The sequence below is a fragment of the Leucoraja erinacea genome, chromosome 10, assembly GCF_028641065.1.
Source record: "Leucoraja erinacea ecotype New England chromosome 10, Leri_hhj_1, whole genome shotgun sequence".
Taxonomy (NCBI): Eukaryota; Metazoa; Chordata; class Chondrichthyes; order Rajiformes; family Rajidae; genus Leucoraja; species Leucoraja erinaceus.
Window position 1 is genome coordinate 56,848,969 of NC_073386.1, and position 26,673 is coordinate 56,875,641.

Consider the following 26,673-nt stretch of genomic DNA (forward strand, 5'->3'; position numbering starts at 1 on the left):
GACCCAAAACCACCTGGTGTCGAACTGTAGAGGAGGAAATGAAAACAATGGATCTGACCTGGGGTAGTGTCCAGAAGCTAGCCCAGAACAGACAGGTGTGGAGGACCTACATTTTTTTTTTTTTTTTTTTTATTTTTATTAGAAGTACGGTAAGTTACAATACTACACAACACATATGTCTTAATATATTTTTTGTACCGCTTCATTTTTTGAGCTTTAAAAAAAGATAGAAGTAAAGGAAGTAAGGAAAGTGCGCAAGAGTCGTGAAGGTGCAGGAGAGTGTTAAGAAAAGAAAGCCCCTTAGAAAAGAAGTTAGAGAAGGAAGTAAAGAAAGAAAGTAGACCCTAGAAAAGAAGGAAAAAGAAAGGAGAAACAATCGCTCTATTATAACATTAAACTCTGCAGAAAGGGGACTACCAACCAAGTCTGTTTTTGTTGCGGGGTTTTTTTTTACCCCCCGTTGCCAGATCCTGGTACCTTTCATTTATTTATTTATTTATTTATTTATTTATTGATTGATTTACTGTTGCACCTTATGCTTGAAATAGATCCAAAAACGTAGACCACATCTTTTGGAAGAGGTCTGCTTTACCTGCTAAGAGGAATCTCATCTCTTCCAGATGTAGTGTTTCAAACATATTTGATATCCACATTTTTGTTGGTGGTGTGGGCGCATTTTTCCAGAATTTAAGTATGAGCTTTTTCCCCATTATTAGCCTGTAATTGAGTATATTCTTCTGAAACACGTTTAGTTCAGGGTTACCTTCCGATATTCCAAAAATAATCTATTCTGGTTTTGGTACCAGTTTTATTTTAATTTTACTTCGGAGTCACGTGAGTGATTCCGTGAAGATCCCAGCCCAGTGCGCAGGTGCGGCATTATCGCACAGCTGTGCAAACTGCGGCCAGCGGGAGTCGGGCGCTCCCGCAACCAAGGACGTGAGGTAAGTGCTTACCTTAATCGGGCCTTGTGGTTTTTTGCTCCAGGGGGAGCAAAGCAGCAGAGGAAGCGGCCCCCGTTCGACTCCAGCGAAGGAGCCGACAGTGGAGGGGGATAGGCGCTAACGGGACCGCACACGCTGCGGACCGCTGACAGGGAGCTGCGCTATGCCGGTCCGCTGAACAGCTGTTTGGTAACAGCAGCGGACCGGAGGGAAATTCAAAAACCCGACCGGCAGCCCTGCAGACTCCTGACAAGGAGAATCGCTGCCCGGGAACCGCTACATGCCGCATGAAAAACGGCAGGCAGCCTCTAAATACAGGTAAGACAAAAACCTTACCGAAATTACAGGTTCTATAGGAATCAACTTCCTCCTACACTGGAACAGGCTGGAGACAGCAAAAACAAGTATGTCTGTCTCCCCAAGCCAGAGGAGGTCATGGAGTTCACCTCCAGGGAAAACGAGGGGCACTGGCTGAATGCCAAGGGAGCTGACACTCCTACCCCAGTGCTATTGCACTAGCCATCTCCCTTGTTGAGGGATTGATACAACAATGGAGTTTGAGCTATGCCTCCTCCAATTTATAGCACACCCTTTTGCTCCCTCTTTTGAGGCTAGCTAAGGAGGCCAGGGCTGGGCTGGCTTAAACGCTGGGCAGGCGGACGAGAACAGCAGTATGCCAGGGGAGCAGGATCAGGAAGAGCTACTGGGTGTCGTGGGCCACTACATGGCTCCTCCACGCGACCATCTTCCCAAACAAAGCCCTGCAGGAGTAGGCCTTTCTAGAGGCAAATCCGCAGGCAGCTGGGTCAGCAGACTCGCAGACAAGAGCTAAAAGCAGCGAACTTTGAAGCTCCTAACAGAGGGTCAAGATGTCACCGCCTTTGCTTTTTCTTTCCACGGATCATACTCACCTGGCAGGCGAGACGCCATGATCACCAAGGTGGTTCTCCCAGGATGAGACTATCCCGTTGCACTACGAGTGTGCTGACGCCTAAGATGTTCCCAAATTTGGGATACTCGACTGACATGGAACGAGCAGGACATCGCATCCAACACCCAGCTGGCAGCACCCCTCGGCATCCACCAGCAAATATCGAACAAGGACTGGTGAAAGCCTGGCGACCGCTTCACATTACCCCCAAAGTTCTTTTTAGACAGGGGCCCAGAGCGGAGCCGTGGGAAAATGCGCCGCCCCACCGACAGCACCAGCATACCAGCATAACTAAGCCTTCATGAAAAAACAATAAACATGGAGGTAGGTAGTCTGGTTCCTCCCAGTTTACACTAAATAAGGGTGTTCTACTAACTGCGGGGGGGGGCATTTACACTTGTTGATAAAGCATGGGTGCAGTCACAAATAACTAATATATACTCAACAGTATTAGTGGATATAAACTTGAATTCAAATTGGGCATATTACCGCCAGTTCAGCAATGCGCCCAAAGGGCATTTTCTCCCTCTAAGAAAGAGAAGTGAGAAGGTCAAGCTGAACTAGAAAGGCTCATTACTAAATGGATCATGAGAGTAAACATGAACCATTGGAATTTGTATCGAATATATTCACTAAAACTACAAAAGATGGTGAATGTAACATCATCATTGATCTAATATCACTAAATAAATCTGTTGAGTATATACACTTTAAGATGGAGACGGGTTTTTGTCACTGCCAGACATCTGATCTCCAAAGGATACCTTATGGTGAGCATTGATATGGAAGATGCAAACTATCTTATACCCATACACTAGGATCATTGTAGATACCTAAAAAATTTTACCTGGATAATGGATATCCCGGTTAGGGCAACTATGGAATAGAGCATTCCCAATGGTCTAACCTCAGCCCTAAACTATTATAAATATTAAAAATAGCCATGAAAATATTAAGAAAACAAGCAATGCATTTCGTTGTTTCCAATGCATTTCGTTGTCTCTGTACTATACACTGACAATGACAATTAAAATTGAATTTGAATCTAATCATGGCATATATTGGATGATATCCTCATATTAGGGGAAACAAAGGAATTAGCTGTGGCAGCAGTTCTAGCTACGAAACAGCTCCCTAAAGCACTGAGGTTCATCCCCACGCCCAGATAAACCAGTATTGAAGCCGTTAACTACCATGGATTATCTGGGCTTCAATATCAATTCCATCCATATGACTGTTACTCTGCCAAGGTGCTTGGGTCACTATAATCAAATCATGAATGTACCCACTGAAGCTATATCACAATTACAGTGGTGGGCAGACATATGTTTGGCATAGTTTTCAGCCCTATTATTGTCACCAATCCCAACTTGGTTATTAAAAACCGATGCCAGTACTTTAGGCTGGGGAGCAACTAAACTCCATATCCAGCACAGGTAACAGATGGACCAATTCAGAATCATCGTTACTACACACACCGGGCATCAACTATTTGGGATTGGTGATCGCCTATTGGGCTAAAAAGCATATGCATTTCAAATGCAGCACGTACATATGCGGTTACGGATTGATAATACTATGGTGGTGGCTTATATCAACCATATGGGGAGCATAAAATCACTATCGTGCAACAAATTGGAAACAGATCTGGCAATGGTGTGTCAAAAGACATTTTAACTATCAGCTGCCTATTTCCTAGGAAGCTAGAACAGTGGGAGACACCACGTCACGGGTAAAAATTTATGATAACATTGAATAGATGTCAAAACCCAAAATATCTGCTAAAGGTATTAAGCAGTTTGAAAGCCAGATATCAATTTGGTTGCACAAGACGGAATCACCAGTAACCTATGTATGTGACTTAGGAACCAGATCAGAGGCAGCAGCGATAGATGCCTACACGCTGGAAGGGGGAATTTCTGCTTTGCCTTCCTCCCTTCTGCCTCATCAGTCGGGCACTTCGTAATACAGATGGAATCTGTCTCCGAGATATTGAACGTGCCCGACCGGCCTACACAGCCATGGTTCCCAGTTCATCACGACACGGTGGGCGAGTCACCTATGGATTTCCCTAGTGGACCATGGTTGCTGACTCAACCCAGTATCAGGCACAAGCCACCCATGCCAGAAAAAACATCAAACTCCTGGGTGCAGGTTTTGAATAGACCTTACCAGGGACTGGGATTATCCAAAGGAACCATTACCACCATGTCGGCATCCCTGCGAACAGTCACCAAGAGCTAACATGGGTAAAATACTGCCACGACGCAGGGACAACATACCAAACTATTCAACCACTGACGTATTGGAGTTCCTGGAACATCTACACCATGACTAAAAGGTGAGTTACAGTGCCGTAAATACAGCATGGAGCGCCTTGTCTGCTTATCTAAAACAGCATGACAGCAGAGCATGGGATCCCATCCACTGAAGATAAACTTATGAAGGGCAACTATAATAATAAGCCCCAAAAACCCAGGTATACCCATGTATGGGATATTGGTGTGATATTGACATATCTCAGAGAATGGCACCAGCCAGATCCCTCAGCTTGCTCAATCTATGTTAAAAACGCTCATGCTTATGGCTCTCGTATACGCTCACAGAGTCCAGTCACTCCATAAAACTAGACTGGATAACATGGTGATTACCCCAGACGCATCACGTTCATATTCTAGGTCTGGTAAAATCTAACTCGCAGGTATATGGGACTAGGCGAGATTATGAGTTCGGCACGGACTAGTAGGGTCGAGATCGCCTGTGTTTTCCGTGCTGTAATCGTTATATGGCTATATGGACCAGGAACGCCCAATTCACTGGTGGGATTCCGGGCCTACCCACCAGAGTCCAGGTTGAGTGTGGTGACCCATCTATTACAATATATAGACACAACCCACAATCTTAGAGGGAGAGGAAAGCCTATGGGTCAACCACAGAAACCCCAAGACGGGGTACGAGCCAAACCACTCCAAGGTGGCTCAAACAGGTACTGAAAGCTGCCGGAATAGATAATAATACATTTTAATCCCATTCCACTAGGGCAGCATTGATATCAGCGGCTGAACGAATGGACATCCCGGTTGACCACATTCTCAATACGGCAGAATGGTCAAGGGAACGACGTTCAGAACATTTTTATTGTAAACCGTTGATAAACCTGATTTAATTGCAGAAAGAATATTACAAACTGCAATATTAATTTAAGCTCAGGGGAGCTCTTTATGTTGTTATTGTTAACAAATACCTTTCTGTTTCTTGTGAAAGCAGATCCACTGGTTGATTACGATAACACTTCCTCCCTCAAAAACTTCGGCAGTGAGTGAAATAAAAACTGTTACACGGTTTGAAATCACAGACCTTTGAAGTCTTCACGGAATCACTCACGTGACTCCGAAGTAAAATAGTAAGATTAAACGAGTACTTACCAGTATGAAGTTTGATCTGTATTTTATGAGGAGTTACGGTGAGGTATTACGTGCCCTCCGCTCCCACCCTCAATATATAGATCAAACTAATAAACTGATGTCTCATGATCTTTACTATCTTACTTCAAATATTGTGTCTATCCTGTGATTTCACACCGCTGCTTCGAAGTATGCCGCACCTGCGCACTGGGCTGGGATCTTCACGTAATACCTCACCGTAACTCCTCATAAAATACAGATCAAACTTCATACTGGTAAGTACTCGTTTAATCTTACTATTAATTTTGTAAAGATGTCAAATATTTCATTCCAGAATTTTTGTATTTTTGTACAAAAAACAAAAGAATGCGCTATGGTAGCTTCTTGACACAGACATTTATCACAGATGGGTGAGACATTAGGGAAGAGTTTATTTATTTTAGTTTTTGAATAATATAGTCTATGTAATGTTTTGAATTGGATGAGAGTATGTCGTACGTTGATCGAACATTTATGCACCTGTAGTAAGTGATTATCCCAGCTCTCTTTTGAAATTTTTATAGCTAATCGTGTTCCCAGTCTCTTCTAATTCCATCAGTTGTGGGTATTTCTATGTTTAAGATGATGTTATATAAGTACGCTATTAGATTCGCTGATTCCGCCTTTGTCTTCATTGCTTCATCCAGTAAGTCTGTAGGCATATTATGATAGTCTTTTGTGTATTTTTTCACATAATCACGAATTTAAAGATATTTAAAATATTGATTATTTTTCAAATTATATTTCAGTTGCAGTTGTTGAAATGATAGTAATTTTCCCAATTCATACAGATCTCCAATCGTTTTGATTCCCATTCTTTCCCGTTGTATAAATGATTTGTCTATAATTGATGGTTTAAACAATGGATTATTAACTATTGGTATTAAAAGAGATAGGTTTCTTAATTTTAGATTCTGTTTTATTTGTTTCCATGTTCAAATTGTGCTATGTATAATTGGATTTTTATTATAATATTTGTTATTCAGATGTATTGGTGAGAGGAGAGTCGCTCCTATATTACACGAAGAGCAGTCCTCTCTTTCCTTTACAATCCCGTCCACCTGCTGGGTAGAATTGTCCAGCAGGTGAATCATATTTTTAATATTTACTGCCCAATTATAATACATAAAGTTAGGGAGCGCTAGACCACCCAACTCTTTCCATTTATTAAGGTGTGCTCTTTGTATTCTATGGGATTTATAATCCCATATAAAATTTGTAATGTCTGAGTCCAATTTTTTGAAAAACTTTTTTGGGAGATATATAGGTATTGATTGAAATAGGTATAGGATTTGTGGTAAAAAGATCATTTTTATAGCGTTTATTCAGCCTATTAGGGACATCGGAAGTGTTTTCCAGAATTTAATCAAATTATTTAGTTTCTTAATTAAGGGATTATAATTGGCTTTAAACATATCATGGTAGTTTCTAGTAATTTCAATTCCTAAATATTTGAATTTTTCTGTAGCTATTTTAAAGGGGAATTTCCGGAGGTGTGTTGAGTCTTTTGGTTTTATCGACATAATTTCACTTTTGTTCCAGTTTATTCTATATCCTGAGAAGGATCCAAAGTCCTCAATTAAATTTAACATGTTTGGTATACTAATTTGTGGTTTTGTGATGTACAATGGTACATCATCGGTGTATAGAGATATTATGTTATTTGAGTGTTTTGTATTATAATTTTTTCAGCAAGGGGTTCAATTACCAAAGCAAATAACAGCGGTGATAGTGAGCATCCTTGTCTATTGCCTCTTGATAATTCAAATTTTGTGGATAGTATATTATTAGTTAGTATTCTAGCCGTGGGTTTGTTATATAATAATTTTATCCATGCGATGAAGTTCTCTCCCATTTGGAATTTTTGCAATACTTTAATCATATAATCCCATTCTACTTGATCAAACGCTTTTTCTGCGTCCAGTGAAATAATAGATAACTCTTGGTCATGAGGTTTATGTGAGTGCATTATGTTAAGCAAGCGTCTCAAATTATTGAATGAGTGTCTCTTAGGTATAAATCCTGTTTGATCCTCATTTATTAATCTACTAACATACCTGCTTAGTCTTCTGGCTAATGTTTTCGCTATTTTTTTTTATCCGTATTTAACAAAGCAATAGCTCTATATGATCCTGGTTCTTCTATATTTTTATCTTTTTTAAGTATTAATGTGATCGTTGATTCTGCTAATGTTTCAGGTAAGCTTTTCTCTTTAAAAGCATATGTATACATTTTCTGTAAGCGTGGAGTAACTATGTCGTAAAAGGATTTATAGAATTTGTTACTGAATCCGTCTGGTCCTGGTGTTTTTCCGTTCTTAAGTGTGTTTATTGTGTCTTCTATCTCCTTAGAAGTAATTTGTGCTCCCAGTTCCTCTTGTTCCCTCAATTCTAATTGAGGGAGGTTACAATTATCCAGAAATTCTGAAACTTTATTATTGTCTATTGATGTTTTAGATGTGTATAGATTCTGGTAAAATTGAGCAAATCTTTTATTAATATCCTTGGGTAGTGTTAATAATTCCCCTCTATCTGATTTAATCTTTAGTATTGCATTCTCTTTTTCCCGTTTTTTCAATTGGCGTGCTAGGAGTTTGTGGGGTTTGTCCCCGAATTCGAAATGTTCTTGTTTTGTAATTTGAAATAGTGTTATAACTTTCTCTGACAATAATTTGTTTAGCTTGAATTTCAATAGTAGAATTTTATTATGTTTATCCATAGTTGGATCTTTAGCATTATCTGTATCTAATTGTTTTATTTGTTCTTCTAAATGTCTTTGTTCATTCTTATTCTTTTTATTTTGAAAAGCTTGAAATGAAATAATGACTCCTCTAATAAATGCTTTGAAGGATTCCCATATAGCGTGGGGGATATATCTGGTGTATCATTTATCTCAAAAAATAGGTCCATCTAATTTTTTAGATATATACTCCCTTGTTGGTCTTTTAAAATTTGCGAGTTAAACCTCCAGAACGATTTATTCATAGACATTCCTTCTAATTTTAAAACAAAAGTTAACGGAGAGTGGTCTGAGATCGCATTGATGTGGTATTTAGGGTTCATAGTATGCGGAATTAGTTTTGTATCCACTAGGAAATAGTCTATACGTGAGTATGTTTTGTGTACCATTGAATAAAACGAATAATCCCTTCCCGTCGGGTTTGCAATCCTCCAAACGTCTGCTATATTTGTGTTTTTTATATATGTATGTAAGAGTTCACTGGTTTTAGATTTCATATTACCTCTTTGTTTTTGCATCGATTTATCTAGGTAAGGGTTTAAAACACAGTTGAAGTCTCCTCCAATTATAACATTTTGATAATTAAATTCTGCGATTATATTCAAAATGTTATTGAAAAAGTGAGGATTATCAAAATTGGGCGCATAAATGTTTACCAACGTAATTGGCGTAGTATTGATCTCTCCTGTTACTATAAGGTATCTCCCTTCCTTGTCTGATATAATATTCTTTGATTTAAATGGTATTCCTTTACGAATAATGATTGCAGTGCCTCTAGATTTGGAAGTGAATGAAGAGTGAAATGTTTGGCCTATCCAGTTTGCCCTCAGTCTCGTCTGATCTTGATGTTTAAGATGCGTTTCTTGGAGAAGGACCCACATGCCAGGAGGCATAATAGGCAGTAAGTAAGTTGCACTAAACCTTAATTCCCTGTAGCCTGTATCTGTACACAGTGGACGGTTCAATTGTAATCATGTATCGTCTTTCCGCTGACTGCATAGCATGCACCAAAAAAGCTTTTCCATCTACCTCCATACCTGTGACAATAATAAACTAAACTAAACTAACAGGATAAATACTTTCCCCAGGAGCGTCTTGGAGAGGGAGCGCAGTGATGGGAGGGTTGAGAAGATGACAAACTCCTAAACTAAAGTCTACTGTTTCCAAATTCCTTGAACTAAACTAGTTGAAGTAGAAATTAGTAAATGAAGTACAGGGGAGGATATGGGCCCCATATCCGAGGAAGGCTATGCTGGTGTTGGAGAGGGTCCAGGGGAGGTTTAAGAGAATGATTCCAGGAATGATTGGGTTAACAGATGAATATATTCAGGTCCTGCTTTATTCATTCACTCATTATCCACTCTCTCATCTGTCTTCTTTCCAGTTTTTTTTCCTAGGGCTGTACAGCATGGAAAAAGTCCCTTGGTCTGGGCTAGTCCCATTTGCCTGCATTTGGCCCATATCCCTCTAAACCCTTCCCTTCCCATCCTTGTTTCTGTACAAATTTGTTTAAAAATCGTAACAGATACAGAATAGTATCTGCTTCTGTAGCTTCCTCTGGCAACCTATTCCAGATACAGATCTCCCGTTAAGTGAATAGGTTGCCCCAGGTATCTCTTCAATCTCCCCCCTCCCACCTTAAGCCCATGCCCACTAGTATTACAATCCCCTAACCTGGGCAAATGACAGCGAACGTTCACTTTATTCGTGCCCTCCGTGATCTTGTACACCTCAATAAATTCACCCTCAGCCTCCGATGCTCCAAAGAATAAAGGTTGCAGCCCATCCATCATCCCCCTACAACTCAAGTTTGCAAGGCCATTCTTTGATTCCCCATGATTTGTACTTGAGTCTTTCCTTTTCCCTACCCTCTCTCCCCCCCCCCCCCCCCCCCCCCCCCCCCCCCCCCCCCCCCGATAGACACAGTACTGGAGTAACTCAACGGGTCAGGCAACATTTCTGGAGAAAAGGGACGGACCGTTCTTCAAACTGGTCCGCTGAATTACTCTAACACTTTGTGTCTATCTTTGGTATAAGCCAGCATCTGTGGTTCCTTCCTACACTCTCCTTCCCCGCCTTAGTTTGTCGATCCACCCACCCTATTCATGTCAAATTGCAGAATATCTCAATCAGCAAGATAGACCGACAATCAGATGAGAGGAAGGCAGGTTCCACCACCTGATCTTGCCCTGGGTTACTACAATGGTCTCTGACAACAGTGGTCCACTAGGCTGCTTTTCCAGTTTGGACTCAAGAAGAAGGGTCTCGACCCAAAATGTCACCTATTCCTTTTCTCCAGAGATGCTGCCTGACCCGCTGAGTTACTCCAACTTTTTGTATGAAATATATTTTTGAAGTTTATTTTTAAAAGGTTGCAGCATTACTAGAAAGGTATGACAGTAATACTGCCTTTCAATTATTCAACTCAAAATCACTATTCTGACACGTTGCTTTGTAACTTTTAACTGCATTTTCTCTGTAATTGTAACACTTTATTCCACACTCTTGTATTTTTCTCTTTGCACTTCCTGTAGTGTTTGTGTATTTCTTGATTGTGTGTCTCTTCCACTTTCTTCCCCTCCCTCCTCCACTACAATCAGTATCAATATAAGTAGGGTCTCGACCCACAATGGCACCTATCCATGTTCTCCAGAGATGCTGCCTGACCCGCTGAGTTACTCCAGCACTCTGTCTGACTGAATAGCACACAAGCAAACCTTTTTCACTGTATCCTGGTACATGTAGCATTAATAAACCATAATCCAACCTATTCTTTGACAGCTAAGGAAAAATGATTAATGGCACTCACTAATATTTTCATTCAGACAACTGATTGATATTACATTGAACATGCACAATAAGACATGTGAAAAAGTTGGGAAACATAAATATATATATATATATATATATATGGCCATAACTTCCCCAAATTAGAGAAATTAAGATTATACACGTGTAATAAATGTATATTAGCTTAATACGACTGATGATATTTCTAACATTGTAATATCGAATGCTTTGTACAGAATGTAAAAACACAAACCTGGCAGGCAGTGACAAGTGTAATTCCCAGCAATGTCCTGGCAGGTGGCGGCGTTGAGGCAGGGATGTGAAAGACAGCCTGGGACATGGATGTCACAGTGCAGACCTGTGTAACCGCTGTGTACACACTCGCATCTGTACCTGGTATCAGCAAACAAAAGGCAGCCTGCATTTAAATATTATTTATAATCGGTGATCTCTGAGAATAATGAGTAAACCAACTGTCTTGAGGCAAAATGATATTCATTATTAGAATTAAGGGTTGCAATATTGTGCATTATCTACTCTAGAGGACTGAAACCTTCCCATATGACTCAATGACCACCACTTCAATTTACAGTGGCCACTTAACCCAAGATCTTTGGCAGTGCAAGGAAACAAGAGCACCTGGTGGAAACCTTTGCAGGGAGATGTTCAGCAACGTACAATTAATGATTCTACTTTATACTTTGTGTGTCATAGTAAGTTTAGTTGTTTGAGGAAAAATATTTTATCGGTCTAATTCAACCAGTTCTCGTATCCCGTGGAAAGAGCTGATAATCGCCGCAGATTATTACAGAAGCAGTCGCAGTGGGAAGATGCCTCTGAAACGTATGCCTCAGAGTCATACAGCACGGAAACAGGCCCTTCGGCCCAACTCGTCCATGCCGACCAAGGTGCACTATCTTCGCTAGTCCCATATCCCGCTGCACCTTTCCTCTCAATATACCTATCTAAACATTCATGTATCTGCCTCACCTACCTCCTCTGGCAGCTCATTCCATTTACCCACAGCCCTCAAAAGTTGCCTCAGGTTCCCATTGAATCTTGCCCTCTCACACTAAACTATGTCCTCTCGTTTTTGATTCCACTATCCCAGGTAAAAGACTCTGTGTAATGACGCTATCTATTCCTCTCATGAATTTTTTACACATCTCTATAAGATCACCCAAGGTAGACAAAAATCTGGAGTAACTCAGCGGGTCAGCAGCATATGTGGAGAAAAGGAATAGGTGATGTTTCGGGTCGAGGCCCTTCTTCAGACTGAGTTGGAGAAAGTTAGACGAGAGATATAGATGGTGATGTGGAGAGATTTGGAACAAATGAATAATAATAATAATAATAATAATAACTTTATTTGTTAAGCACCTTAAAAACAACCAAAGCTGACCAAATGATGGTAGAATGAAACATATGCCGAAAAGTAACAACGATAAAAGATAGAGGCCATTTAGCTGTGTGCTGGGTGAGAACGAGTACAGACATTGAGACCCAAGCAGTCGACTTTGAAGCTGATACGACTTGGGTGGAGGAGGGATGGAGAGAGAGGGAATGCAAGGGTTACCTGAAGTTAGAGAAATCACTATTCATACTGCTGGGCTGTAAGCAAAATATGAAGTGCTGTTCCTCCAATTTGCGTTTGGCCTCACTCTGACAATGGAGGAGGCCTAGGACAGAAAGGACATTGTGGGAATGGGAAGGGGAATCAAAGGGGAATTTTGCAAGAGGGAGATCCCTCATCCTCCTGTGCTCCAAGGAATAAAGTCCGAGCCTGCCCAACCACTCCCTATAGGGGGGTTGCACGTAAGGTCATCGGGTCAAAGGGCGTGACGCACGGAGCAGCTCAATCCATGTGGAGGACATGGCAGCCTACGGCATCCACTGTTGAAACATGAAACGCGTACTTTCTTACCTGTTAAAAACCGCCGAAATGGTCAATTTTTGCACGGTAAATAATTGTGGAAATCGGGGTGAGCGTGAGACATTTATCCTACTTCAGAATTCCAAAAATGAGGAGAAATGATGGTAGAGAGAAGTGGCAACTGAAGGGACAACAACAGCTAAAGTGGTTGGCAAACATTGGCCGTGCAGATATCAAGATTGAAAATATTGGGAATTGTCGCTTTTGCTCACTGCATTTCATTAACAGTAAGGCATTATTTGTGTTTTTTCTTGATTCCTTTGGTATCTAAAAAGTTTCAGAAGTGGTAAAACTGGCTGTTAATATTTTTAAATCGCCCATGGTTCTCAAGTGCGTTTTTACATGCACAAAATTTATCATTTAAAATATCGCAAACCATACATGGGTTTTGAATTACATTTTACTCAGATGCAAGGCAAGGAATGGCATAATTGTTAGCAGTTAATTGGACATAATCACCATCAGCAAATTGACAATATCTTTGAAAGGGAGTTGGTGTTTAAGCTGTCAGGCCATTTTATTATTTGCCAAAATATCCATCTCAATAGCTTAATGATAGAAAACTTAATTTTCCACACACTAAAAGTGTGGAGATTTTTTTAATGATAAATTTAGCTGATTTATTCAGCTGATTTATTTTAGCTGATAAATTTAGCCTGATTTCAACAATTATTTACAGTGCAAAAATTGACCATTTTGCCGTTTTTTATCAGGTAGGAAAGTTCGCGTTTCGTGTATTAACAGTGTATGCCATGGGCTGCCATGTCCTCCACATGGAATGAGCAGCTCCGTGCGTCACGCCGTTTCACCCGATGACCTTACGTGCAACCCCCCTATAGCTCGGGCCCTCGAGGCCTAGCAACATCCTCTTAAGGGCCTCTTAGAGGCAATCTGAAGAAGGGTCTCGACCCAAAATCTCACCTATTCCTTCTCTCCAGAGATGCTGCCTGACCCGCCGAGTTACTCCAGCCCTCTGTGCCTAACATCCTCTTATCATCAGTTCACTGCTGCTCTCGAATCATGTCTCCATGACTTTGCCAGTATTATAACTTACCCATTGGCTTCATCAATGCACCTCCCTCCATTCTGACAGGGGCGGCTCACACATTCGTCGAGGTCTGTTTCACAGATGCTGCCCATGTACCCTGGAGCACATCTGCAGGTGTAGCCTGCAAAGTCATCCTGGCAGCGGCCCCCGTTCAAGCAAGGTTGCGACAAGCATTCATCGATTTCCACTTCACAATCAGTGCCTACAAAGTACAACACAATACATTAGGGTTAGGGTTATTTATTTAAAAATCAGAATCAACCAATTGGCCAACTCTGCCACATGGAAGGAATTTGACTTGGTGCTTTGCTCGCACGAGGTCAAAACACAATGTACAGCAGACAATTAAACAAAAACCATTATATTAAAAAATGTAAAAATAAAGTGCAAGAGTAAAAAGGGGCAGCTTTGTTCTATATTGCACATGTAGATATCTAGAGTGAACTTGGAGAGTTCGTCAGTGTTTGGCTTACAGACCAGCATGCAGTGGTGTAGAGCGGCTGTTATTCACGTAAATTAGTTTTTGTTCATTGTCACATGTAGCGAGGTGCAGTGAAAAGCTTTTGTTGCATGCTAACCAGTCAACACAAAAGCAATACATGATTACAATCGAGCCATCCACAATGTCCAGGTACAGGGTATAACATTTAGTGCAATATAAAGTTCAGTAAAGACCTATTAAAGATAGCCCGAGGGTCTCCAATGAGGTAGATATTAGTTCAGGATCACTCTCTAGTTTGTGATAGGATGGTTCAGTTGCCTGATACAGCTGGGAAGGAACTGTCACATGAAATGAGATCCAGGGAAAAGCTTTGTGTTGCATGCTGTCCAAATATCTAAGATAATCCTCCACATGAATACAAGAAGTCCAACAATATATAGAGCAAAGGGGTGGGAGATTGCAACCTTCACTTGGTCCGCCTTGTTTTGACGAATGCAATCAACCTGGCGTCCACAATCAAATAAGATCAAATAGAACAAGTTGCCCTACAACTTTAGGCTGTGCACGCCATATGCAAGAAGAAGAAGATGTTTTTCACACAGAGAGTGGTGAATCTGTGGAATTCTCTGCCACAGAACGTAGTTGAGGCCAGTTCATTGGCTATATTTAAGAGGGAGTTAGATGTGGCCCTTGTGGCTAAAGGGACTGGGGGGAATGGAGAGAAGGCAGGTACAGGATACTGAGTTGAATGATCAGCCATGATCATATTGAATGGCAGTGCAGGCTCGAAGGGCTGAATGGCCTACTCCTGCACCTATTTTCTATGTTTCTATGTTTCTATAGAGCAATGATAGAGCAAAGGAGAGGATACAGAGCGCAAAGTACAGTTTAGCTCAGTTTGAAGCGGTTGAGCATGTAAACAGGTCCTTTGGGCAACTGAGTCCACACCGACCATCAATCACTAGTTCTGTTATCCCACTTTCTCATCCACTCCCCACACATTATGGCCGTTTTTAGGAGGGCAATTAGCCGACAAACCCACTTGTCTTTGGGTTCTTTGGGATGTGGGAGTCAACCGGAGCACCCGGGGGAAACCTGTGTGGTCCAAGGATGAATGCTGTAAACTCCACACACACAGACAGCAGCCAAGCTCAGGATCGAACCTGTGTCAGTGGTGCTGTGAGGCAGCAGCTCTATCCACTACACTGCTGTGCTGCTAGTGCCAGCCAACATAGCAGAGCATCCCAAAAAAATATATAGATATCAACGCTGAAGCTTTTACCTGTCAGACCAGGTGGGCAGAGGCAGAGGTACTTGTCGATTTTGTTCAGGCAGGTGGATTCGTTCCTGCAGGGTTCCGAGGCGCACTCATCCACTTCGATCTCACACAGCCCGCCCTGGTAACCGGGCACACAGAAGCAGGAGAAGCTGCCGGGCTTGTCCCGACACACAGCACCATTCTGGCACGGGTTTGGCGCACACCCACCCAGGTGGGCTCCACAGTCGGTGTCTGTGAAGCCCGGCGGGCAGACGCAACTGTAACCAGCGCCATCGTCCACGCACGTGGCGCCGTTCAAGCAGGGGAGGCTGGCGCATCCGCCGGCATGGGTCTTGCAGTCGGCTCCTGTCCGACCAGGCGGGCAGTGGCAGGTGAAGGCAGGCGTGCCCAAGGTGCTGCTCTTGCAAGTGGCGCCGTGCCGGCAGGGGCTCGACGCACAAGCGTCCAGCAGCTCGTCGCAGTCCTTCCCTGTGAACGCCACGGGCACTCGGGGACAGTGGCACAGGTAGTCATGCAGCACACTCTCACAGGCTGCATTGTGCCGGCAGGGGCTGGACAGGCATTTGTTCACAGCCGCCCCAAAGCACCAACCTAGAGAAGTGGACAAAGAACACACTGAGTTAATCTGCAAATAGGATCACAACTCACAGGGGGAGGGGTGGGAGGTGGGAGGTGGGGGGAAGCACAGTGGCACAACGATAGAGTTTTAGAGATACAGCACGGAAACAGGCCACCGAGTCCACGGCATAGATAGGGCATCATGGTTGACATGGACGGGTTGGGCCGAAGTGCCGGTTTTGTGCAGTATGACTCTATGAGTCTAACAGGATGCTCACTTTAGTTTTCTTAGAGAAGGCAGAAAAATGGGGTCGAGGAGGGAAAAATACATCATCCATGATCGAATGGCAGAGCAGACACGATGGGCCAAATGGCTAATTCTGCACCTATGTCTTATGGTCCTATCCTTCCAGTGAACTTGAAGAATTGTGTGGAGACAGTGTTGTTGGTATCTTGATGCGCCTGCTGTTTATAGTTACGTCTCAGAGGGGCATAGGAGAGCTATAGTCCTATGGCATTGGAACAACCAATACAATACAATATAATAATACTTTATTAGCCAAGTAAGTTTTGCAACATACGAGGAATTTAATTTGCCAAGTCAGTCATACAAATATAAAGCAACGGAATGTAATAATACATTTTAACATAAACATCCACCACAGTGACTCATCCACATTCCTCACTGTGATGGAAGGCAAAAGTAAAATCCAATCCCTTCCCTTCTTTGTCCTCCAGTGGTCGGGGACCTCTAGCCTTCTGTTGAGGGGACGATCTAACTTCTGCAGCAGCCTTCCTCATCGGGATGATCAGGCCCTGCATTGGGAGGGGAATCTCAGCTCCTCTGCACCATGCGATCTACCCCGGGTTGGGGTTAATCGAACATCGTGCGGTTCCGGAGCTTCCCGACTTCCCGAGTCTGTGAGCCCTTGATGTTAAAGTCCGCAGGCCGCGGTCGGTGCGGTGATCCCAGGCAAGGAATCGGCTCCACGTAGGTCCACGTTCCACGGTCCTACGTGGAGCCGATTCCTTGACTGGGATCACCGCGTAAGTCCCGAGAGAGGCCTCCGACTCCATGACGTTAGACCGCAGAGCGACCGGAGATACGAATAGGAAAACAATCGCATCTCCGGCAGGGTAATCTGGAACAAGGACTGCCGTTGCATAGAGGGTTGTAAAGCTAACTGCTGCATAAAACCTACGTGTCTTTAGTCAAGACAGGAGGTCTCTATCACAGAGAACAGGCTTTGGTGCACATTTTGATCAGTACAGTCACTTACACAATCAGAATCAAAGAATACTTGGACAGCAGCCAGCAGCATGAAAGATTCCTTCAATTCTCCTGTGCAATAGGGATTCCCAGCTTGCAGGGCTTTATGGACTAAACTCAAGTGATCATGTATGTCAAAAGCCAGTAACAGTTCGGTTCCTCAAGAGAAATAGCATTTGACTTTAGATATACAGCATGGAAACAGGCCCTACAGCAAAGTGAGTGCGCCGATCAGCAATCCCCCCGTATACTGGCATTATATTACACACCAGGGACAATTTACAGAAGCCAATTAACCAACAAGCCTGCCCATCTATGGAATGTGTTAGGAAACCAGAGCACCTGGAGGAAACCCTTGAGGTCACGGGGAAAACGTACAAACTCCACACCCAGACAGCGCCTATAGTCAGGAACGAACACGGGTGTTACTGGCGCTGTAAGGCAGCAACTGTACCGCTGCGCCACTGTGCAGACAGATCTGACTGTCTACCTGAACTATCCTTCATGATTTCTATCAGGCATCCCTGCAACCTCGTCTCCCCATAACCCCAACATCCTTCCTAATCAAGAATGTATTTATCTCTGCTTTAAGTATAACTTAAATTATTGTCACTGTACTGAGGTACAGTGGAAAGCTTTTTTGTTGCCTGCTATCCAGTCAGTGGAAAGACTATACATGATTACAATCAAGTCGTCCACAGTGCACGGATACAGGATAATGAGATTAACGTTTAGTGCAAGATAAAGTCCGATTAAAGATCGTCTGAGGGTCTCCAATGAGGCGGAAGGTAGATCTGCCCTAATAATATTCATACATATTAATCATCACCATTTGTTGTGAGATTATCTACAAATAAAACATTTATAAGTATAAAAACACCATTGAACACTTTAATGTGTAGGAAGGGACTGCAGGTGTTGGTTTACACCAAAGATAAGACACATAATGCTGGAGTAACTCAGCGGGGACAGGCAGCATCTCTGGAGAGAAGGAATGGGTTGAGACCCTTCTTATGATACACTTTTATAATTGAATTCACATTGTGGAAAATATTCATTGAGAACTGTATCTGTGCCCGTAAATGATCAAAGCCTAAGGCCAGGAACTGGAGATTATACATCAAACAGAAATTGGGTGAAAATCTAGATTTCTCTTTGAATGAGATAATTGAAGTGTTACTACAGTGTTATGAATAAACTTTAAACATTTTTGCTGCACCGAGCAGCTGCAATAAAAACCATCCTGTATTCCTACTTAAAACAAAATTGCAATCCAGTCTGCGGATGAATGTTTAATATACATTTGTCAGTGCTGATGAAACGCGAGAAAATGTATGTGTGATGAGCACTGAAGATTGGAGGGCTAGTCTGCACTTACGCCCGAGTCGGTGATTGAAATTTCTTTTGAAATGCAAAAATAATGAGCTGGACTGGTGCCAGGTCACAGTGAGGGTCAGTGTGAAGTGCCTGTGTCCCTAACTAGAATGGAGCTGGGAGATTTGCCCTGCTCTGCACATCATACACTGCCTCTACACACAATTTAGCTTCCTTCACCCACAGACCCGCACCGAATACAATTATTTTGTGCACTTTCACATTACCACTTTAGAAGCTTCACTTGCAGCCTTGCAATCAAGTTGCCATATTTCTCATTGAGAAAGTGGTTAGTCTCTCAGTGTATTAACACAGGGGGGAATCATCTTTGCTTTTCAGGCAAGATTTTTTTTTCCCAACACGGATTATTTCATGTTAAGTTAAATAAAACTAATCTGACATGTCAGATGTTCCAGAAGAAAAAAGAAACACAATTAACTGCTGGATTTGGGACTTTTGTCAAATTATTCTTGACAAATATCGAGCACAGGGATACCATTATCGTGCGTACAAATTGATTTCAAAATGCCAGCTTTGATGGCTGATTTATTTGTTGGCTTCCTTTGAGCATGACAACAGCCATAAATGTTCATTCTCTGACATGGTATTTAAACTAAATCCTAATTACTGCAGGACCCCCATGTAGGGTGGGGTTGGGCTTCACAAGGATTAAAAATGAAGCAGTGTCTGGGAAAGCAACTTTCGTTCATTCATCATCGTTGGAAACATTAGCGACGCAGTGGTGCTGGTTTCCAACGTGAATGGTGACGGATGCACTACACATCTGTCCTCCATTCCTGCGGACTTCCGCCGCTGGAAGTATAAGATTTTGGTGTGTGTGCTTTATCATCATTCCTTACAATGCTATGTACGACAGTGATCGCAACTTCTACTGAAGTGTGGACGGCCGTCGGCTCACTAGAAGCTCATCTGCCCTTTGACAGGTCTTGTTTTTGGTCCTGCTGAGGGTCCATAGCCCCCTCCTCTCCTGGCAAACCAGGTGGGGGAGACGGTTTAGTTGTCGACTATGCGACCATGGAGCAGGTAGCACGGGGATTGGGATTACCCGTGGCGGGGGAACTCACCCCCCCCCTCCTTCCCCGACCTGACCTGTCACTAGAAAGCAACTAGATGTCCAAAATAGGACTTTGTGCCAAAGTTGACGGTGTCAATATAGAAAGAAGGAACTGCAGATGCAGTTTGTACTCGAGTAACTCAGAGGTCAGGCTGCATCACTGGAAAATTAACAGACAAAATGCTAGAGTAACTCAGCAGGACAGGCAGCATTTCTGGAGAGAAGGAATGGGTGACGTTCTGGGTTGAGACCCTTCTTCAGACTCGGAAAATGTCCTCTCTGGAAAATTGATTGATTAATCGATTGATAGATAATTTATTGTCAGGTGTACTTGGTACAGTGAGGATCGTTGTTTGTATACAGTACAAGTATGCAAGTGTCACCATGTAAAGGACGCCTACAGAATTACAAAGTATTCAACATAGTCCCTCTTCCTTCTTTCCCAATCCCCCCACCCCTCTTAGATCTCGGTGGCCCCCTCCACGCCGAGTCCCTTTTTGGTCTCGCTGCCCCCACCCCCCCTCTCCCACACCGGGTCCTCCTTGGAACATGAATAGTTTAGTTTAGTTTACAGATACAGCGTGGATACAGGCCCTTTTGGCCCAGCGGGTCAGCGCCGACCAGCGATCCCCGCACATTAACACTATCCTATACCCACTAGGGACCATTTTTACATTTACTAAGCCAATTAACCTACATACCTGTATGTCTTTGGAGTGTGGGAGGAAACCAAAGATCGAGGAGAAAACCCATGCGGGTCACGGGGAGAACGTACATACTCCGGACAGACAACACCCGTAGTCAGGATCGAACCCGGGTCTCCGGCGCTGCATTCGCTGTAAGGCAGCAACTCTACCACTGTGCCACTGTTCCATATGATAACATTATCATATAGAAACAAGAAACTGCAGATGCTGGTTGTACTGGAGTAACTCAGAGGGTAAGGTAGGAAAACATGGATAAGTGACGTTTTGGGTCGGGAGCCTTCAGTCTGATCAGTCTGAAGAAGTGTCCCGACCTGAATCATCACCTATCCATGTTCTCCAGAGAAGCTGCGTGACCCGCTGAGTTTCACCAGCACTTTGCGTCCTTTTATAAAGTTATCATACACAGACATGTTCAATACTACAAATTAACCTGACAATAAGCAGTTTCAGCATTTTTTTACCAAACTAACTCTGAAATCTCTCATCTATTAACATTGTTGCCATAGAGGGAGTACAGAGAAGGTTCACCAGACTGATTCCTGGGATGTCAGGACTTTCATATGAAGAAAGACTGGATAGACTCGGCTTGTACTTGCTAGAGTTTAGAAGATTGAGGGGGGATCTTATAGAAACTTACAAAATTCTTAAGCGGTTGGACAGGCTAGATGCAGGAAGATTGATCCCGATGTTGGGGAAGTCCCGAACAAGGGGTCACAGTTTAAGGATAAGGGGGAAGTCTTTTAGGATGAGAAAAACATTTTTCACACAGAGAGTGGTGAATCTCTGGAATTCTCTGCCACAGAAGGTAGTTGAGGCCAGTTCATTGGTTATATTTAAGAGAGAGTTAGATGTGGCCCTTGTGGCTAAAGGGATCAGGGGGTATGGAGAGAAGGCAGGTACAGGATACTGAGTTGGATGATCAGCCGTGATCATATTGAATGGCGGTGCAGGCTCAAAGGGCCAAATGGCCTACTCCTGTACCTATTTTCTATGTTTCTAATATCTGTAAGAAGTAACTAAAGCAATGGTTCTTTATTGTCACATGTACCTAGCTACCATGCATACAATTCAGTCAAAATCTTACTGTACAGAGGCGCAATCAAGTACAAAACAAGAATGTGGATGGGGTAGATAGTCAGATACTCTTTTCCCCAGGATGGAAATGTCAAGGATTGGAGAGAATTACTTTAAGGTGAGAGGAACACATTTTTAAATGGGATGTGTGGGGCAAGTTATCTTTTTTAACAGAGTTCTGTGTGCCCAGAATAAACTGCCAGGGGTGGTGGTTGAGGCAGATCAGGGCTCTCGCTTAACTTTATTTCCCTGTTGCCAGCCGGGCAACCTCAGCAGCTTTTTAGGTTGCCAAATGACAGTTTAGGTGGTCATTTAAGATGTCTGGCATGACACGTGCGATAATGTGCTCAGACCAAGTGCGTAGTTACCAGTCGGAATTATGGTCAATGAAGGATTCACATATTATTTCTGCTTCAAATAAAGACGCAAACTAAACATATTCACCAATCAAGAAATGATATATACCACAATGACATGCAACAAAATTACAATACAGTATCTCTTCTATTTTTACACTGCAATGAATGCAATTTCTATTATCTCTTTCCACTTACAAACAATAATATGGTTATTCAGCGTATGATCAACCTCGGTGAGACCAAGCGTAGGCTTGGCGATCGCTTCGCACAACACCTCCACTCGGTTCGCAATAACCAACCTGATCTCCCAGTGGCTCAGCACTTCAACTCCCCATTCCGAATCCGACCTTTCTGTCCTGGGCCTCCTCCATGGCCAGAGTGAGGCACACCGTAAATTGGAGGAGCAGCACCTCATATTTTGCTTGGGTAGTTTACACCCCAGCGGTATGAACATTGACCTCTCTAATTTCAGGTAGTCCCTGCTTTCTCCCTCCTGCCCCTCCCATTCCCAGCTCTCCCACAGCCTACATCTCCGCCACTTCCTTTCTTTTTCCCGCCTCCCCCCCCCCCTTCCCGGCATTGGTCTGAAGAAGGGTCTCGACACGAAACGTCGCCTATTGGGCAGTTTACACCCCAGCGGTATGAAAATTGACCTCCAATTTCAGGTAGTCCCTACTTTCTCCTCCGCTTCCCAGCTCTCCATCAGCCTCTTCCTTTCTTCTTCCCGCCCCCTCCCCCCCTTCGCACCCTCACATCAGTCTGAAGAAGGGTCTCGACCTGAAACGTCACCTATTTCCTTCACTCCATAGATGCTGCCTCACCTGCTGAGTTTCTCCAGCATTTTTGTCTACCCATTCACACAAGTTCTGTTATCCCACTTTCCTCACCCACTCCCTGCACATTAGGGGCAATTTTACAGAGACAGGTTAACCTACAAAGCCAATGTGTCTTTGGGATGTGGGAGGAAACCCACACGCTTGCAGGGAGAATGTGCAAATTCAACACAGACAGTGCCCGAGAACATGATCGAACACAGATCTCTGGCGTGTGAGGCAGCAAGTCTACCAGCTGGGCCACTATATTTTATTTTCCAACACACAAAAAATTATACGTTGATAACTTTGGTTACTGAAAAAAAAGAAACTATCCATTTTCAGTCTTAAATCTCTAAGTGACGTTATATCCTCCTTTACAGCTACTGTATGTTTTAATTCAGTTCAAGGCTATTGGGGCAGTACATTGGCCATAAAGTTGCTGCTTAAAATTGCCAGAGACCTGGAATTAATCCTGGATATGGGTGCTGTCTGTATGGGGTTTTGTTTTCTCGTTTATAACATTGTTTACAGAGTACTATGTTTACATATTCTGTTGTGCTGCTGCAAGTAAGGATTTCATTGTTCTAACTGGGACGTGAGAGAATAAAACACTCTTGACTTTAGTCTCTGATGTGTGGGATAGAACTAGAGTACGGGTGATCGGTGGTCGGCGTGGACTCGGTGGGCCGAACGGCCTGTTTTCACACTGTATCTTTAAATTATCTGTTCGCTGACGACACCACTGTCGTGGGACGTATCACTGACGGGGATGAGTCCGAGTATAGAAGAGAGACTGAGCAACTGTCCATATGGTGCCAGCACAATAACCTGGCCCTCAACACCAGCAAAACCAAGGAACTGATTGTGGGCTTTGGAAGGAGTAGGATGGGGACCCACAGTCCCGTTTATATCAACGGGTCAATGGTTGAAAGGGTCAAGAGCTTCAAATTCCAGGGCGTGCACATCTCTGAAGATCTTTCCTGGTCCGAGAACCCTAACGCAATTATCAAGAAAGCACACCAGCGCCTCTACTTCCTGAGAAGTTTACAGAGAGTCGGTTTGTCGAGGAGGACTCTCTCTAACTTCTACAGGTGCACAGTAGAGAGCATGCTGACCGGTTGCATCGTGGCTTGGATCAGCAACTTGAGTGCCCTGGAGAGGAAGAGACTACAAAAAGTAGTAAATACTGCTCAGTCCATCATCGGCTCTGACCTTCCTTCCATCGAGGGGCTTTATCGAAGTCGCTGCCTCAAAAAAGGCTGGCAGTATCATCAAAGACCCACACCATCCTGGCCACACACTCATCTCCCTGCTACCTTCAGGTAGAAGATACAGGAGCCTGAAGACTGCAATGACCAGGTTCAGGAATAGCTACTTCCCCACAGCCATCAGGCTATTAAACCTGGCTCGGACAAAACTCTGAACATTAATAATCCATTATCTGTCATTTTGCACTTTATCAGTTTATTTATTCATGTGTTTTGTAGTCAATGCCTATTATGTTCTGTGTGCTGAAGTAAAAAGCAAGAGTTTCATTGTCTTGAACTTGAACTTGAAATTAAACTAAAAACACTAAAACCAGAGGGAGTTTAAAGAAGGATCTACCCAAAACGTCACCCAATTTCTTCTATCCACAGATGCTGGCTGCTCCAATGAGTCCCCTCGTACAATTAAAGCATGGAATAGTCTTCACTCTACCGGAGGTACCAACCAGACGCAATTAAATTTAAGGTCGCTTTTTTCCCCCCAAAAACCCGTTTTTCTTAAGTCCAAGTCAATTGTCAAGAGTTTTATTGTCATGTGTCCCAGATAGGACAATGAAATTCTTACTTGCTGCAGCACAACAGAATATGTAAACATAATACAGAACAGGAGATAAAGGTTTAGTGTGTCTATATACTATAGACCATATATATACACAATAAATAAACAGATAAAATGCAATAGGCTGTTATTTTTCAGAGTTTGGAGTTAGGTGGTGGTGGGTCCACCACATTAAATTCAATTTTGAATAATTTTGAAGGACCAGGAAACCAAGAAGCAAGAGTTACTCCAGCGGGTTGCTGCAGCTCCAGGTAGTGATTCTGTGATGTTTTTCAGCGGTCGCGGTGAGCAGCGAGCGGACAGCAATGGCGGCCAGAACTCCCACAATGCAAAGGGAGGGAGAAAGTGGCCGACGCCGACCAGTTGCCGTGGCAGTGCTCATGCGGAGGGCCACACATGCGCACAACCATGGCTGATGATGTGCTGGCCATGGCAGTGCGCATGTGTAAGGCGGCCGGCCGTGCTGAGCAAAGATCCAAGAGCTGAGACCCGGACACGGATGGTGGGCGGAGACGGAGATTGACAGAGAGAGATAGAGAGGAGGGCCGCTCAGATTTAAACGCTAGGTGTCCCGGTTGCTTGCCAAGCCGGGCAAAATGGCATAGCTTTTAGGTTGCCCGGTGGGACTGTAAGTTGCCATTGGCACCCGGGCAACCGCTAATTTCGAGCCCTGCAGATACACGTATCTTTGAGAAGCATATGCAGGGAATGGAGGGATATTCAAGAAGGAACTGCAGATGCTAGAAAATCAAAGGTAGACAAAAGTGCTGGAGAAACTGAAGAAGGGTTTCGGCCCAAAACAATAGATGCTGCCGCACCCGCTGAGTTTCACCAGCACTTTTGTCTACCTTTGGAGGGATATTAATCATGTGCAGGCAGAGGAGATTAGTTTATCTTGACATCGTGTGGAGGTGAAGGAACTGCAGATGCTGCTTTATACTGAAAATAGATACAAAATGCTGGAGTAATTTAGTGGGTCAGGCAACATCTCTGGAGAAAAGGAATACGCGACGGTTCGGGTAGGAACCATTCTTCAGACTGATAGATTGAGAATGCCGGAACAAAACAGGGTGTCAACAGATGACCTCAGGAAGGGTGGAGTCCATAATGGCCCATCGTTGGCTGGGGAAGATGTGCGAACGACAGGGAAACAAGGATGTGAACAGTGGAAGTAGAACGACTATCATCTTTGGTACAGACGTTGCAGCCCGAAGGGCCTGTTCCTATACTGTGCTCTTCTATGTTCTACGGCACTGGAGGGCCAGTATAAATATTGTGCTCAAATGCCTGCTACAATTGCACTGCTAACAACCTGAATTATAAAATGTTCAACGATTTAACTGGAAATAAACATTTAGTGTGTTTGAGAGAGGGGTTACGCCAGGGGCCGGCAACCTACGGCCTCTGGGCCGAATGCGGCCTGTAATCTGAAATCCAGGCGGATTTTTTTCCCTGTAATCATCCGACCTGCTGAGTGCCCCGAAGAGCTGCACCCCGAGCAGCTGCCGAGCACCGAGCTCTGGCTGTACCATATCCTGCACAAAGCCACCGGCTCAGCCGCGCACCTTCTGTGAACACATTTAAGAAAGAACTGCAGATGCTGGAAAAATTGAAGGTAGACAAAAATGCTGGAGAAACTCAGCAGGGTGAGAAGCAAGGATTGCATGAGGCTGCATCACCCGCTGAGTTTCTCCAGCATTTTTGTCTACCTTCACGCTAACACGTGATTTGATGTCTGCCATTCGGGGCGGGATCCATCTGTACACGTGAAAGATGTGGCCCGCCATCCGCTCACAGGCATGCGTCCCGGCCCCTATGCAGAACAAGGTTGCCGACCCCTGGGCTATGCTGAGCCCACGTCTCACAATGGGTAAACAGCACAAACTCAGACAATAGGGAGTGGTAGTACATAGGATTTAGTACTGTGCAGGAAGGAACTGCAGATGCTGGATTAAACTGAAGATTGACTAAAAAAACTGGAGAAACTCAGCAGGTCAGACAGCATCTCTGGAGAAAAGGAATAGATGACGTTTCGGGTCAAGACCCTTCTTCAGTTGGTCTCGACTCG

At 43.6% G+C, this 26,673-nt stretch overlaps 1 protein-coding gene across 1 annotated transcript in view; it reads right to left on the bottom strand.

The window, feature by feature from the left end:
- crb1 (crumbs cell polarity complex component 1) overlaps positions 1 to 17,184 on the bottom strand; it is a 61,743-nt gene extending 44,559 nt beyond the window's left edge. Inside the window, exons 1-4 of the mRNA XM_055641246.1 lie at positions 17,124 to 17,184; positions 15,553 to 16,140; positions 13,833 to 14,030; positions 11,101 to 11,265 (exon numbers count right to left, since the gene is read on the bottom strand). Of these exons, the coding sequence (XP_055497221.1) occupies positions 11,101 to 11,265; positions 13,833 to 14,030; positions 15,553 to 16,140; positions 17,124 to 17,184 (1,012 nt within the window). The remainder of the gene's footprint in view (positions 1 to 11,100; positions 11,266 to 13,832; positions 14,031 to 15,552; positions 16,141 to 17,123) is intronic.
- Between the last annotated feature and the right edge of the window lie 9,489 nt (positions 17,185 to 26,673).